This window comes from Lacerta agilis, chromosome 12 (genome assembly GCF_009819535.1).
Source record: "Lacerta agilis isolate rLacAgi1 chromosome 12, rLacAgi1.pri, whole genome shotgun sequence".
Classification (NCBI taxonomy): domain Eukaryota; kingdom Metazoa; phylum Chordata; class Lepidosauria; order Squamata; family Lacertidae; genus Lacerta; species Lacerta agilis.
In genome coordinates this window covers 19,849,460-19,864,374 of record NC_046323.1, presented here as the reverse complement: position 1 = coordinate 19,864,374, position 14,915 = coordinate 19,849,460, and the positions used below count along the sequence as shown (strand labels likewise).

Below are 14,915 nucleotides of genomic sequence, written 5' to 3'. Positions count from 1 at the left end.
GCCTGAGACTAAGCCATTCTGGCAAATTGGGGCATCCTCTTGGCATCTGCAGAGGCTGAATCATTTCAGTGCTACACGTTTTTTCCTGCCACAGTCTTTTTTTTTCAGTGACACAAGGCTGTAAAATCCAAACTGGTCGCACTTGTCAAACCAGCACTCTCTTCAAGCAGATGCCGTCCTAGAACTTCGTACAAATTCAGGAAGGAAAAAAAGTCAAGCGCTGAGCTGAGCTTCAAGTTCTTTGAACATCTATCAGCTCGGAAAATGAAAGCAAAGGTCAGTTTAAAAGAGCAGTGAGCAGATTTCTAGACAGCCAAGTGCTGCTTCTCTCCACATTATACTAAAAAGTGTTAGTGCCATTACAATTGTCAAGTTGCCCAGCCTGCCCTGTAAATTGGATCCTGTTACAAGGCAAGGAAGTCTATTTTCATTTGGTTCAGATTAAGGACCTTCCACAACCCTTGGGAATCATCAGCCTCTCCTTAGCTACAGTGCCAAATTGCTAAGAACCCCTTACTCCTGGAGCTATGTGCCATCTGGTGAGTCTGCCTCCCCTAATGGTAAGGAGCCTTTGGGGGCTTACTCCACAGCAAGGCCACTGAGGATGCCTAGCTGGGCCAGCTGCTGATGGCAGCCATATTATTTCACTCACAATGCCTCAGAAGGCAGCTCAATTTATGGGGCACAGAGAAGAAAAAACACAGGTATCTTCAGGAGCCAAAAAGGCAGCTGTCTGCAGCGGAACCTGCTGAAATGCTAGACCCCATCAGCTGCCTAGAGGTGCTGTGGGTGGTGTCGGGGCTGCATCAGATAGACTTAACATACCACCCAATAGCTGAACAAGGGAAAGTGCATTACTTAGGAGCATGAAAAGTTGCCCATATACCTATCTGTCCATCAAACTCATTGTTATCTACGCTGACTGGCAGTGGCACCCCAGGATCTCAAGCAGAGGATTGTTCACATCACTTGCTGTCTGATCATTTTAAATGAAGCTCTCGGGGACTGAACCTGTGATCATCTGAATGCAAAGCATGCTCTCTGCTGCACAGCCATTCTCTCTTCCCAAGTCTGAACAGGTCAACTAGTTCTGTCCAGTGACAATGTAAATGTGAGAGGGGAAAGATTGAATTGCTTCCTACCCTGAGGGCAGTACCATTAAGCATTTATCCTTACAGAAAGTCCGTATTGACCTGAATATAAGCCTCACTTTTCCCCCCAAAAAATTTCCAACCGTGTAAAGTTAAACTGCGGCTTAAATTCACGACCTTACAAAAATGGGCTTTTACGATATCGCTGCTGAAACAGACATATGGTAAAATGGAATGGGTGTGAGTGCCTGGGGAATTTTAAGGGAATGGCTTATATTCAGGTCAATATGGTAGCTCTATGTAAGGAAAGAAGAGAAAACTGTGTGTAAGTTGCCATGTACATGTCATGAAGAAGCAGCACATGGGAGCATCTCACAAAACTAACTACATGTGGTTTTCTTGAGTCTTCTGCACAACCCTGCCACATGCCTAAGTGCCTTATGTCAAGGAAACTACTTGTAAAAGCTGTATGTATGTCTTTCACATTTATTTCAGGGGAAATAAAAATGGAAGCTTGATCAAATGCCGCCAGCAATGATCCTCGGAGTAACTAGAATCACAAATGAAGAGGGCAGAAACAGCATGTAGAATACACTGCCTCTGGTAACTCAGCAAAATATGTGTGACTTGCAGCTACGATGATTCACTGCACATTGTACTGAAATTTGAAAGGTGACAACGTGACAGTTTAGGTGGCAGTGTCCCCCCCCTTACATAAAATTCCAAACTCTACCATGCATGTAGGACCTAAAATAAAATACTAGGGTGTATCCTTATGTCCTCCGCTTATGATTCCTGCCAGCTTGCCATGCCTTCCTTCAAGATGTTGTAAGTTGTAGAAGCGTAAGTGAAATATTCCACTCTCTTCTTCCTCTTACCCACAATTCTCTCTTTTTATTTTTATTTTATGTTGTGAACCACCCCGACATCTACGAATGAAGGGCAGTATATAAATATTTATTATTATTATTATTATTATTATTATTATTATTATTATTTTATTCCAATTGACAGTATACATTATATGGCTTCTCAGTATGCCCAGTTTCCATTGTTTTCTTTTTAAGTATCGTATATTTGTTCTTCAGAAAACCTCAGAGCATGTCGGGCATGTCTTCCTGTTTTTTGGTGGCTCCATTTTGACTCCATTTCTGTCTGTGCTCACCACTTGCATTTGCTATTAGAGGAAGTGATTAAAGGGCACTAACAACCCAAGATATTTCATACTTATCATTGGAGACGGCAGAAATGTTAAGTTGTAACCCAATCAACACGTAAGGTGAATCTATAGCAACAGCGTATGTTTTTTTTTTTAAGCTCAACATAACAAGAAATGGTCAAAACCTCAAGACAAAAGATTTTTTCTTTTCAAAAAAGCATAGTCGCAGAGAGTTGGGGGGAGATAGTGTGGGCTGATCTACAAATCAAACTGAGAGACGTTTCCTTCTGTGAGAGAGCAAGCGAGCAAAAATTTAATGAACTCATTCTCTCATTCCCCATTCTCCTGCAGTTGATAAGTAATCTCTGATCACACCTTGAGTGTCAAAAACCAGAGCATGTTGAGATGGCTGTTTTCCTGTCTTGCAGCAGATAAAAAGAATTCAATTTTACTTATGATTTTGTAGGTTTTTTTCTTCTTCTCTCACTCAGCAATAGTCTAGCTCATTAGGAAAAACTAGAAAGCTCTGCAATTTGAGAAATAAGAGGGGGAAAATATCTAGGCCAAGTCACTAGAAAGGAAAACAACCTGCATTAGCAATTTTATCTTTTTCCTCCTACTGCAGATATAAAAATAAAACAAAATTGAGAAACAAACAAAATAACAAGATCTAGAAGCCATATAACACAGGGGGAAGCTCATTTGCAGCAATTAATTCCCCATGCCCAATGGGTGGATTGAAGTTATGATTTTAGAGTTTGAAGTGATGTAACTGGCCATCAATCCACCTCAACCACTTGTTTGTTGAAGAAAGATAGCAATTCTGCAGCATGATGCTCCCCAGACATTCTGGACTACATCTCCCATCATCCTTTACCATTAGCTAAACTGGCTGCAACTGATTAAATTGTAGTCCAAAACATTCTAGAGGACACCACCATGTTGGAGAAGGCTACGACAGCATATGACATAAGCAGCCCTGATAAGTGCCTGATAACTTCCATCTTTGAAACCACAAAGAAACCACAAACCACAAACTAATACAGGCTGTGGGGCCTATGGACTTCACTAAACATCTCTTCCCCCAAAAGCTGAAAAGAAAAGAGGCTCTGACTCAGTTTCCCCCCGTTCTTTATGATGTTAGGGAATGCTCAGCACACAGAGATGCACTGGATGCTCAAGGCATTTCCTGAAATGAAAAGGTCAGTTCTTCATTGTGTGGAGCTTCTTTTATCGATCTCAACTTTTCCACAACAATAATCTGTAAGGCTGCGAGCACACTAAGAAGGGAGTTAAGTCCTATTGAGCTTACTGGAACAGCCTTCTGAGTAGACATCTACAGGATTGTGCTACAAGTCCAACTTGGGGTGAGTGGATCAGAAAACCAGTGAGATGGATGGATATACCAATGGAACAAGCACCCTGTCTCCAGCATCAAACAAATAATACTTTTAATATTGGCAGTGTGCCAGACAGGGTACTTAGAAAGGGAGGCAGAATCACAGATATGCTACAGTGGCCTATCCTTTGCACCGCACCACACTCCCTCCAAGCAAATGGGTCTACGTTGCTACAACACCTCATTCACTGACCTGGCATTCAGCAGCATACTATTAAGACAAAATGAGGACCCTGAGTGGGAGAAGGACCATAGGGAGCCAGGGCTTAAGTCAGTTAATTTTAGCCTCTGGGTTCAATTATCTTACTGGTGATGGTTCTGGTGGGGAGGTGGACTACATTACCTACTTGCAAAATGTGGCATCTGATTCCTCATACATTTTGGGTCCTGTCTGCTTATGCTACAGAGTGTGTAAACAAACCTTACACTAGAGAAAAGCTCACCAGTTCCGCCCCCCCCCCCCCGGACTTTCATTCCAACAGAACCAAACCTAAGGTGTATGCTCAGATTCTTAAAGTCTCTCCCTGCTTGGAGATTAGGGTGTGCAAAACATTAGACTGTAGAAAAATAACATCTCTCAGTCATTTAGGTTGCAGTTATTAAAGAATTTGGAGGTAAAAAGCTATACGCAAAACCATGCATTTCAGCTAGGTTACTTCCAGGGGCCCAAAATCCAGCCAATTCAGAAAAATCTTGCTATTATCTTTGCTTTGTACACTGTATCTTAAGTGTATTCTGCTGAAGGACAAAGCTGGCTTGGTGTTACTTGCTTTATGAATTAAGTACAGGGCAAGTCCCAGTTTCCCAACACACACACTTGCTATTTCACTCCAACACTCTTCCTACATGGATTCACACACACACAAACTTCTTATCAAGTAGTTGCAAACTGGAGTGTGCCTGAATTTGTGTCAGTGTAAGCATGTTTGGTAATAATAAAATTGTACATTTATGTAATTCAGACATACAAATTATAATGCACTTTTGCATTCAGTTGGGCCAGTGTTTACAACATTGTTTTACTTAGCATTTTAGTTTGAAAACCCAAGTTCCACTATCTCTGCACTTCCTGCAAGATTGTATAGTTGAAGGAAAGAGCCCCTAAAATGTATGATAAGCTCAGAGATAATGGCGAAAACAGCTTGAAAAGGGAAGTTCTTTTTATTCAGATGTCTGTTTACTTTCATACCCCTTACTTAGTACAAACACCATACAAAAATGGTGTAAGAAATGATCCCTATGTTCAAACTGCAGCACTTTTTAACATTAAGGACCAAAACTGCTGCCAAGCTATGCTGTTACATCTAACAACCGTTTCTGCAAAACCTGATACTTGGCATTCTGAATATTTCCAAGCTAAACAGAAACACGCACACATCAAAAAAGCCTTTTAAAGGAAAAAAGTCCAAATACACATTGCTCAACAACCCCTTTCTCATCCATATAGAAAGAGAAGCCCAAAGGGCAACTACCAAAATCTTCTCCCACCTTCTTTCTAGGTCACCTTCAAACAGCATCCAGGACCTTTCAAAGGGCTGCATTTCACGCTCATCACTTTTGGCCCCCTGTTGCTTTAGGCATGCGTAGTTTGTTCAGCAGCAGGCATCAAACTGTGTTGCTCAAGCCCAAACTCACCACACATTTAACAGATCAAGAATGAAGGCCAAATCAGAGCTGGCTCTTCATAGACACTTCCAGAAAGAACAGCGGATCATCGTATTTACGTCACTCCTGCTCACCCACCTCGCAAACCCCAAACCCCTCGCCAGTAAAGAGCTCTGCTTTATGAATGCTCCGCAGCAAAAACATGGCTACACAGAGGAATCATTTCCACTGGGCAATCTGCCACCTCAACAGATTGAAACTGTGTACTCATACTTCGTGTCAAAATGCTGAAAATGCACAGCAGCAGCAACCACAAAAAAGGCACTCCAATGTCTCCAGAAGAGCTAGAGAGAGACAACTGTCACCACCACCTGAATTCTCTAAGTCACAGGAAGTATTTTCAGAGGAAACCTTCACTCAAGAAATAACAAAAGCTCATACCAAGAACAAACTTAGTTGGTCTCTAAGGTGCTACTGGAAGGAATTTTTTATTTTATTTTGTTTCAAGAAATAAAGTTTCACCAACATTGTGCAGCCAGTGAATTATTTTGCAGAACTTGCAAAAGAATCAGCTTGCAAAAGAATTGTCTTCTTTTATTTGGTGCAAAAACATGATGACAGGCAAGATGTGGGGAAGCAAAGAAAGGTTGTGTAGGCTCTGGTTAACAAGGGACTTTCCTATGCAAAGAGAATTAAAATCAAAGAGGTTTCAATGCTAGATCACACAAAGTCTAGTGGAATTAATGCAGCCCAACATTTATAGGGTAGAAGTAATAGGGCAGCTTAAGGCATGTAATCATTAAGAGGGCCCTGCTCAAAAAGGCAAGAATGCCACAGTTTGTTCTAAATTTTAAGAGTTAAATAACTCTGCGCTACTGCATCCTGTCTATTACTTGGCAAGGACTACATACTGTGACAGCTGGAAGCTTTACATTCTCTACTCAGTGACATTTTACACACATACTGAGCGCATCAGAGTGTTGAACATGTTCCCCTTGCTTACACTTGGGAGGCTCCTCTGTTAGAAATTAAGCACGCTGTGCTTTTTGTCTATATGGAGATGCCGATTCCTGCTCAAACTTGATATAATGCACACAAACACAGTTAAATGAAGTTGTGAACGAAAACACAACTGAACTTACACTGCTAAGTGCACTCTTTCGGCAAGACACAGACACACACACACACTCTCTCTCTCTCTCTCTCTCTCTCTCTCTCTCTCTCTATTTGGGAGAATCCTAAGGGGCACTTAGGTGTTTCATGCCCAAGAGGAAGGGAAAGGAACCTCCTTACGGAAAATAATTTCACATTTAGCAAAAGCTCTTCTGTGCAGCCTATGCAGACTTAGGGTTTAGTCTGAAGGAACACAATGCACCCAGCTTGCTAATGCTAAGCAGGTCTAGGTCTAGTCAGTGCCTAGAAGGAAGATGACATAAGACCCTATATAAGTCAAACTGAAAAGGTAAAATAATGATTTATTCTTATGTCCTATAATTTTGTATGGGTGGGGCACTGAGTACGGTAGAATGATGTACCCTTGGAAGCTGATGGACCCAATTGGTTTTCTGATGCCTCCTGCAGGATGTTTATGCTAATAGGACTGGTAGTTCTGACAACACACTAGTCAGGTTCAGGAAGCAGGAGACACCCTGCGTGGTTAATGCAATCATTCCTAGATCCCCACCTTCTTCTGGAGAGAACCCATTCAACTTTGTTTACCAAGGAGTTGAAGGGAAAATCTAGAGCATTGAAAGAAAACTTGTATCAAAACTTACTAAACATGGCCCAGAACTAATTTTAGAAAACAATTTGTGATGGCACCCTAAACATTCTACTTCACCAGCACTATTGTGTCCAGTTTTGTTCAGGTGGACTGTTCTAAGTGGTGGACCTGTATATTTTAGCCCTCCTGGGGATAGTGACACTCATAGCAGTTTGCTGTGACCAGTTTATGGTACACTTTGTAGATAAAGGTACTTGTGTCAGTTCTGACTCCACAGTTAGAGAAGACATTATGAACACAGCCATGACTCCTACTTTTTATGTGAAACTTGTGCAACTTAAAAGACAGGATTCTTGAAGAAGTGAGACTATCCACTTGTGTTCTTGATCCTTCGAGGGTGAGACTGGTATCCTTCTGAAAAGAAGCTAAGGGGGCTGTCTCAAAAGGTAAGGCAATCAGGCTACTTACAATGTAATTCAAACACAGGGCTAGGAAGAAGCTTCCAGTCTGAGCTCCTGTATGCTTACTTAAAACTGTATTTGCTCTTAAACCCCCATAATGCCTTGTATAACACTCTCAGCTGCACTGGCTGCCAATTTGCTTTTGGGCACAATTAAAAATGTTGGTCTTGCCTTTAAAACCTTATATAGTCTGGAACTGGAATACCTCTTTTCATGAACCTACTTGGGAGCTTCATTCAACAACTGAGGCCCTGTTGATTACAGTATACCCTTATCATCTGAAAAATGGCAGATGGCAACAATATAACCTTTTCAGCTGCAGTTACTAGAACAGCCTTTCTCAACTCCCTATGTGTAGCTAAGACTACAACTCCCATCATCGCTGACCACTGGTAGCTAGGGATGATGGGAGTTGTAGTCCAATAACATAGGGACCCAAGGTTGAGAAAGGCTGTACTAGACTGTAGAATGACCTCTCCAAAGAGATCCATGTGTCTACTTTCTGATGCATCTTTGCATGAACAGCTAAAACTTAGCTTTTAATTACTCTGCTGTCCACCTTTGGCTGTTTCTTAGGCTGTGTACACTCTAAACTTCAAAGCACGTTCTTTCCCTCAATTCTGGGCACTGTAGTTTGTTAAGGGTTGCTAGGAATTGTAACTATGTGAGGGATAAACCACAGTGCCCAGAATTCTTTGAAAGAATGTGTTTCAAATGTGCTTTAAAGGTGTCGCGTGAATACTTCTATTTCAAAATTGTTTTAAAGTTTTCGTGAGTTATCTTGAAACACACAGAAAAGCAGGTATAAATGTTTTTAATATACTGCTATTAATAATAATGATTTAAAAACAGACTGAAATAATTTGGTATAAATGTGTGTAAATTTGCTAGGACTGCTAGCTCTGGAGTTAAACAGGGATAAGCAGATGTAATATAAAAGGTTTTCTTTTTCTTTTTTAGGAGCTGCATGCTTGATGTTAACCATGCACTTAAACACTGAGTTGATTAAACACATAGCAAGAGCCAAATGACCTGCAAAGCACATTTGTGACATTCTTTGTAGCTACATGCATTCTATTTCAATGATTCCAAAAGCTTTGCAATAAACAAAGGAGACTTGACTGGCACCACAAAGACCCTCATTTAAAAAATGATTCAGAGCCCTGCTTTATGTATTACTTTTTCCCTATACAAATAAAGTATTCACGTAAGAAGACAGAGATATACCTTTGCAGGGTGGAACCAGTGCTTTTTTCTCTGCACGTACTGATGGTAGGGGGTGGGTGGGAAGGAAACAAAACAAAAAAACCTTTCCCTCTCTGATGCCCCTTCTTAGTTACTGTTTTGAGAAAGCTGCAGCAAGGGTGGGGACAGGATGAAAGCACCTTTCATACATTGTTCAGCATATATGTAGGAAAATGAAACATTTGAAGCTGCTCAAATATCCCAACACTAGTTAGTTTTATCAGTCAATGTGAAACCTCTTTTTAATAAGACATGAAAAAACTAACTGGGCAACAAATTAAAATAACAACTAGACCTTTCACTGTTTTCCCTAATGCTCCTTTGGGCAGTCCACTGGGATTGCTGAGAGAATAAATTTTAAAAGATTGTAAGAAATCTTGGATACTGAAAATTGCTAAATAAGTTATTGCTAATAGACGCAGCAAGCAAGATTAAAAAAAAAACACCTATTAGTTTCTCATTAGGTTGTGATTCAAGATATTAGGAAACAAACAAAAGCAAAACAACACACTTACTTCCAGAACAGTCCATTGTTCTACAACAATAGCATCATAGCCTTGTATACTCTTGTTGTCTTCCACGGAAATATCTTCAAAGATGAACACGCCATCTGTCATCCCCTGGAAGGAATCTGTGCAGAAACAAATCGTTTCTATAAGCTACACAGTTAGGATATCCTATGAACAATTTTAAAGTGTGTGTGTGTGTGTCTATGTTCATTATCACAATCCTAATTTCTTCTCAGCATGTTAATTGCAAAACACAGGGAGAGAGGCCCCTGCATGGTCCAACTATACTAAAATGAATGAGACTAATAGTAGGTGTACAAATGAATCCTTTGTATGCAGTGCTGTGCTGCTAGAAACCATTATAAAACAGAATTTCACTTATTTTTATTGGCTATTTACACATAAAAAGATACGTGCAAATGCAAGCTTGGTGGTAGACACTTATGGAGCTTGAGGCATTTCTTCCCTTCTTCTTGACTAGTATCTGAGGCACTGACCTAGCCAAGAGGCATGGCCGTGGCAAGAGATGGAATCGTAGGGATATCAAGCATGCCTTAAAACTTCCCCAGCACTGGATTCTGTTCCTCTACATATGAACTGTGCTTCCTCTTTTCCCTGGAAACTGCAAGTCTGCAGTAACATCTGCACTGGGCATTTTCTTTGGGAGTCAACAATCATAGATGCAGCTGAGTTGTAGATTTCAATGCAGCCTTTGTTTTAGGAATGGTCAGAATATTTGATGCATCCCTTTGCTGTTTAGGGAACAAAGAGTTGCGGTCAGAATTTCTCCACTATCCCAAATCATTTGTCAGGTGATTGGTGTATTGGGCATTGCTAGTTTGGATGAGGTTTTTAGGAGGACATCTCTGTAGCAACAAGTGTTTTCTCATACAGTGAACCTTTTGAGTCAAGATTTCCTGATTACTCTTGCCTTCCCTGAACATTTTTGATGACCGCACAAACCCTCAGCACATTAAATGGTGGTGGTGACCCTGAATTTGGGGTATTTTGCCCACACACTTAAAAAAATCTCTAGTATGCCATACATATACAATGCCATATAAAGACACGAGGAAAAACTCCCTACATACTAGTGCATAAATGGTGGGGGGGGGGGGGGAAATAGCTTTCCAAATCACTGCAGAAGAGTTTGAAAAACCACAAGTGTCCATAGTTAACCTGGCATTAATAAACAATTTAATGGATTTTACTGTAGAATACCTGCTCATGCACAAATCCCAGTATTCCCTTTAGGGAATGCCAAAGTAACTCAATTTATTATAAGAAACCCCATGCAATAGCCTGCTTTTGACTAGAAGCATACCTGCTTTAGTAGCAGTCATCCAAAAAAATATTGAAGCTCTTACAAGGGCTTTTTGCAGTATCAGTCTCACATTAACTATCACATCTATTTAACCCCTCTCCTCTCCAGAAAGCCCCCCTTTTAGCAGTTAACTTGTTTTCACTTAGCACATAATTAATCCAGTGGATTCCAGCACATTACATCAACACAATTAATTTCAAAAACTAAATGATAAAGTGATGGCTCATTTGTACTAATAACCAGCTCAGCATAGCCTTCCATTCCATTAAAACTAAAAACTGCTTCTATTCTGCCCAATCTTTGGTATAATTTTTCACCTTTTACCTTCACTAAGCTCATGGAAAAGGTTAATCCACCCTCCTTCATGGGAAAAGGTTCCATTATCACTGCATTTTTTATTAAGGTAAGATGCTCTCCCACTGTGCTCAAAAGGCTATTTTCACTTGGGTATATAAATATTTGATGATGTTCTGCTGGGCAAAATGTCATTTTAATGTTCCTGCACATGATTTACAAGATGACTATGGGAAAGGATTTCTTATTCTATTATGACAGCTATACTAGTGGGAAGCAATGTCTCCCTGTGTTGTTTGTTGTCTTTGAACTATTAAGTGTCATGCACAAAGCCTAACCTTTACGTTATTGTTATTGCTGTGGAAAAAATCACTGCCACAGGTACAACAAAGGAATGTACCCTCCACCTTTGCCTCTGGCTGATGCTCACCAACATATATGGGCTGTTTCCCACTTACATTTCCTACAATGATAATGCACATGTCTGTGTCATCAGTTAGCAACGGGTTCCAGGAACCCAAACATGTGACAAAATAGGTGCATGACTCCCACATATATAGACAACAGTCTATATATGCGGGATGCACATTTCTTAAATGGAAGACATGGGAACTTAACCCCATGCCAAGTTCCTCCTTATCTTAATTCCCCCCTCCAAGCTACTTGCTCAGTTTCTATACTCAATACTAGTCGTTTCACTTCATGATGGCATTACTTAACATTAAAGGTTACAAGAAAGTGGCAAAATGTCCAGTAAAGGTAAAGGTACCCCTGACCGTCAGGTCCAGTCGTGGACAACTCTGAGGTTGCGGCGCTCATCTCGCTCTATAGGCCAAGGGAGCTGGCGTTTGTCCGCAGACAGCTTCCGGGTCATGTGGCCAGCATGACTAAGCCGCTTCTGGCAAACCAGAGCAGCGCACGGAAACGCCGTTTACCTTCCCGTTGTGGGGATTTGAACTGCCGACCTTCTGATCGGCAAGCCCTAGGCTCAGTGGTTTAGACCACAGCGCTACCCGCGTCCCATACAGAATGTCCAGTAGGATTCAGCAAATAATTATTTTGTGATTTTTATATTTATTAACAATCACATTGTTTAGTCACAGTGTCATAACTATACTATCCCACCCCATTCCCTTCCTCCCCAGAAAGCAAAAAATGAAACAGAAATGAGAAAGCATACACACACATTTGAGGAACGATTTGGTAAAAGTTGACAGTGTCGTTATTCTGTGATAATATAATTCTGTCTAGGTTGCAAAACCAAAACTTAACTTTTTTCTATGGGGTGCTGACTCTTACACTGCCTTGCAATGCTTACAGTTCTATATTAGGTGCAACTACATTAACTTCAGTTTTCACAACCACAGATAGAAAGGCACCTTTAGGAAACAGCATGTTCCCTAAGAATGTATTCTACACATTAGCAGCACATCTCCCAAATTCTAAGTGTAAACTGATTGCCCTATTCTGGTTGTTCACAAAGTAAACTCTTTGTGCTCATCTTGCAACCGCACTTTTGAAGGCATTTTAACTGCAGAATCTGACATTAGGAAACTCCACCAGAGCCCTGTTGTTATGTAAATTCACTTTTAATGTGTAAACAACAGAATAATACTTCTCCTATGTTGTATGTGGGATATTAAGCAATACGCTGATAAGGAGCCAGAAATAAAATGTTTGCCCTTAAGAAAAACAGGCCTACCGGTAATTGGTCTGTATCAGGCCAAGTGACTCATAGTTTCAAAACTGCAGTTTATACATATAAAATAAATGGCCATTTGTTTCTGAGAACGTTCAGTCGCAACTTACATGGGTTGCCAACAAGCTAGAAGAAAGTATTCCATCCTGTGCCCTTTAGAATTTCCTTTGCTGCAGGATGAAAAAATTAAGCTTGGCTGTTAATTTCCCCATTTAATTTTAACAAGGCTAACTAATTTCACTAACTACTCCACAGGCAGCAGCGTGAGATGGAGAAGAGCCTTCTAGAAGCTGTCTTGACTTTGGGCTGGATCTGAAGACCCTAGTTTGCATGAGCAGAGAGTGAGGGTGTGTCACTGATCTCACTTTTAATTACTTAACATTCCAAGCAGCTGCTCTACAGTATCCCCCCACCGATCCTCTGGAGCCAGATTTCATAGGATGTAACACACTGTGGGTATGGGGGGGGGGGAGACTGCTGATCCCCATATACAAGCACCTTCCACTCATGTGGTGGGATTTCTGGATCTAATTCCACATTTCATGACTCTCACATAAAAATATGTGATACCGCAAGTTGCTGAATACTTATCAAAACCTACCAAGAAACTTCCAAAAACACCCCCAGCCTAGTCTAATGAAAGTTAAATCTTTGTATGTATTTATAGACTTGTTTTCTGTGTTCTACACAGTTGCATTATCTTTCGTCTCAAAATATCATGGAATTAATATCCATGTTACTGGCATAACCATAACAACAACAACCACCACCACCACCACCTAGTAGTCCACACGGTGCTTCAGAGTGTAAGCGGCCCTGACCTGGAGATTATAACGTGACACAGATGAAACAACATTGGAAGGGGTGGGAAGTGGAGGCAGAGGTAAACAGGAAGGAATAGGCAGTTGTTTCAATTGCACATGCTTAATCTTAGGTACAGGTTAAGCTACTAGAGGGCATGGGACAAAGGGGGTTGCTCCAAAGAGTTCATGGAAAAGGTAGGCTTTGAGGAGAGATTTGAAGGAAGTAGGAACGGTAGCATTGCACAAGCATTCTGGAAGGCAGTTTCAACCATATGGAACAGCAACGGAAGAAGGGCTTTCACATGAATATCACACATGGCAGCAGAGGCTGCTCCATTAGGGTGTATGGGGCACTTGCTCCACAAGTCTCAGTCTGGCCTCAGTAAGCCCCCATCTGCCTCTCATCTTCCTTACAACCAGTCCAGGGTGTAACCTTCCTCCTCCTTTGTTTCAGCAAAGGAGGAGGATGGGGAGGAAACTAAAATTACTTGGCTCTGTCTATTATTGGCTGTGGTTGCATCAGTCATTGGCTCTGTCTCTTGTCTACTGTTGGCCTCCTGTCTTATGCCCTGCCAGTCTCAATGGACACCAGCCACCACTGCACACACACATCAACTGAGAAGTGGGCCCTAGTCCTTGGAAGTGTATGTCAAAATAAACTTGTCTAAGGCTACCTCACTGGAACATGGCAACAATAGTTCTATCTTCAAGCAGACTGGTAGCAGAGACATTAAAATGAGCAATATGAACAATATTGGGTTCAGGGGTATGGCACATAATGCAGCAGCCCAACTGAAGCTAAGCAGGTCTGCATCTAATCAGTGCCTGGAGAGAAGACTGCCTAGGATCTTCATGAACATTGCCTTGAGATCCCTAGAGGAAAGACAGGAAGACAAATAAAGCTTTGTGTTTAAAAACACACACAGAAGCAAAAAATGTTAAATATCCATGCTCAGAGCTTTAGCTCCCAAGCCAAATTCTAAAAATAACATTTTTGTTTCCTACAATAGCACCAACTAACATATGGCATCTAGCACAAATACATAGGCTTTGGCTTTTCATTTACATAAACTGCTGTTTGGAAATCTTAGAGATAGATCAAGACTGTGTATATTACTATTTCTGAGTAGTCAAAAGAATAAGCAGAGTTGAGGTATGTAGCTCAGCTAAACAAAAACTGACAGATTTGATAAAAAGTCTCATCCTTATCAAGTGTTACAAGTCAAGATTTCTGTGTTCAGATTGTAAAACACAACAGCTGCCTATTTCCGTGTTAGAGCACAACAGAATGGAGATAGCAGATGAGGGCTAGCAACTGCAGAATTAGTTTGTGGTTTACAGTCACCACTCATGAAGAAGAAGAAACAGAAGCAGAAGCAGAAGAGTTTGGACTTGATATCCTGCCTTTCACTCCCCTTAAGTAGTCTCAAAGCGGCTAACAATCTCCTTTTCCTTCCTCCCCCACAACAAACACTCTGTGAGGTGAGTGAGGCTGAGAGACTTCAGAGAAGTGTGACTAGCCCAAGGTCACCCAGCAGCTGCATGTGGAGGAGTGGGGATGCAAACCCGGTTCACCAGATTACGAGTCCACCGCTCTTAACCA

At 41.1% G+C, this 14,915-nt stretch overlaps 1 protein-coding gene across 3 annotated transcripts in view; it reads right to left on the bottom strand.

Annotated features, from left to right (window-relative positions):
- Nucleotides 1-14,915, bottom strand: part of RFTN1 (raftlin, lipid raft linker 1) — a 101,189-nt gene that overhangs the window by 8,154 nt on the left and 78,120 nt on the right. For all 3 annotated transcript variants that reach the window (XM_033164865.1, XM_033164867.1, XM_033164866.1), the window contains exon 7: nt 9,199-9,314. In XM_033164865.1, the coding sequence (XP_033020756.1) occupies nt 9,199-9,314 (116 nt within the window). The remainder of the gene's footprint in view (nt 1-9,198; nt 9,315-14,915) is intronic.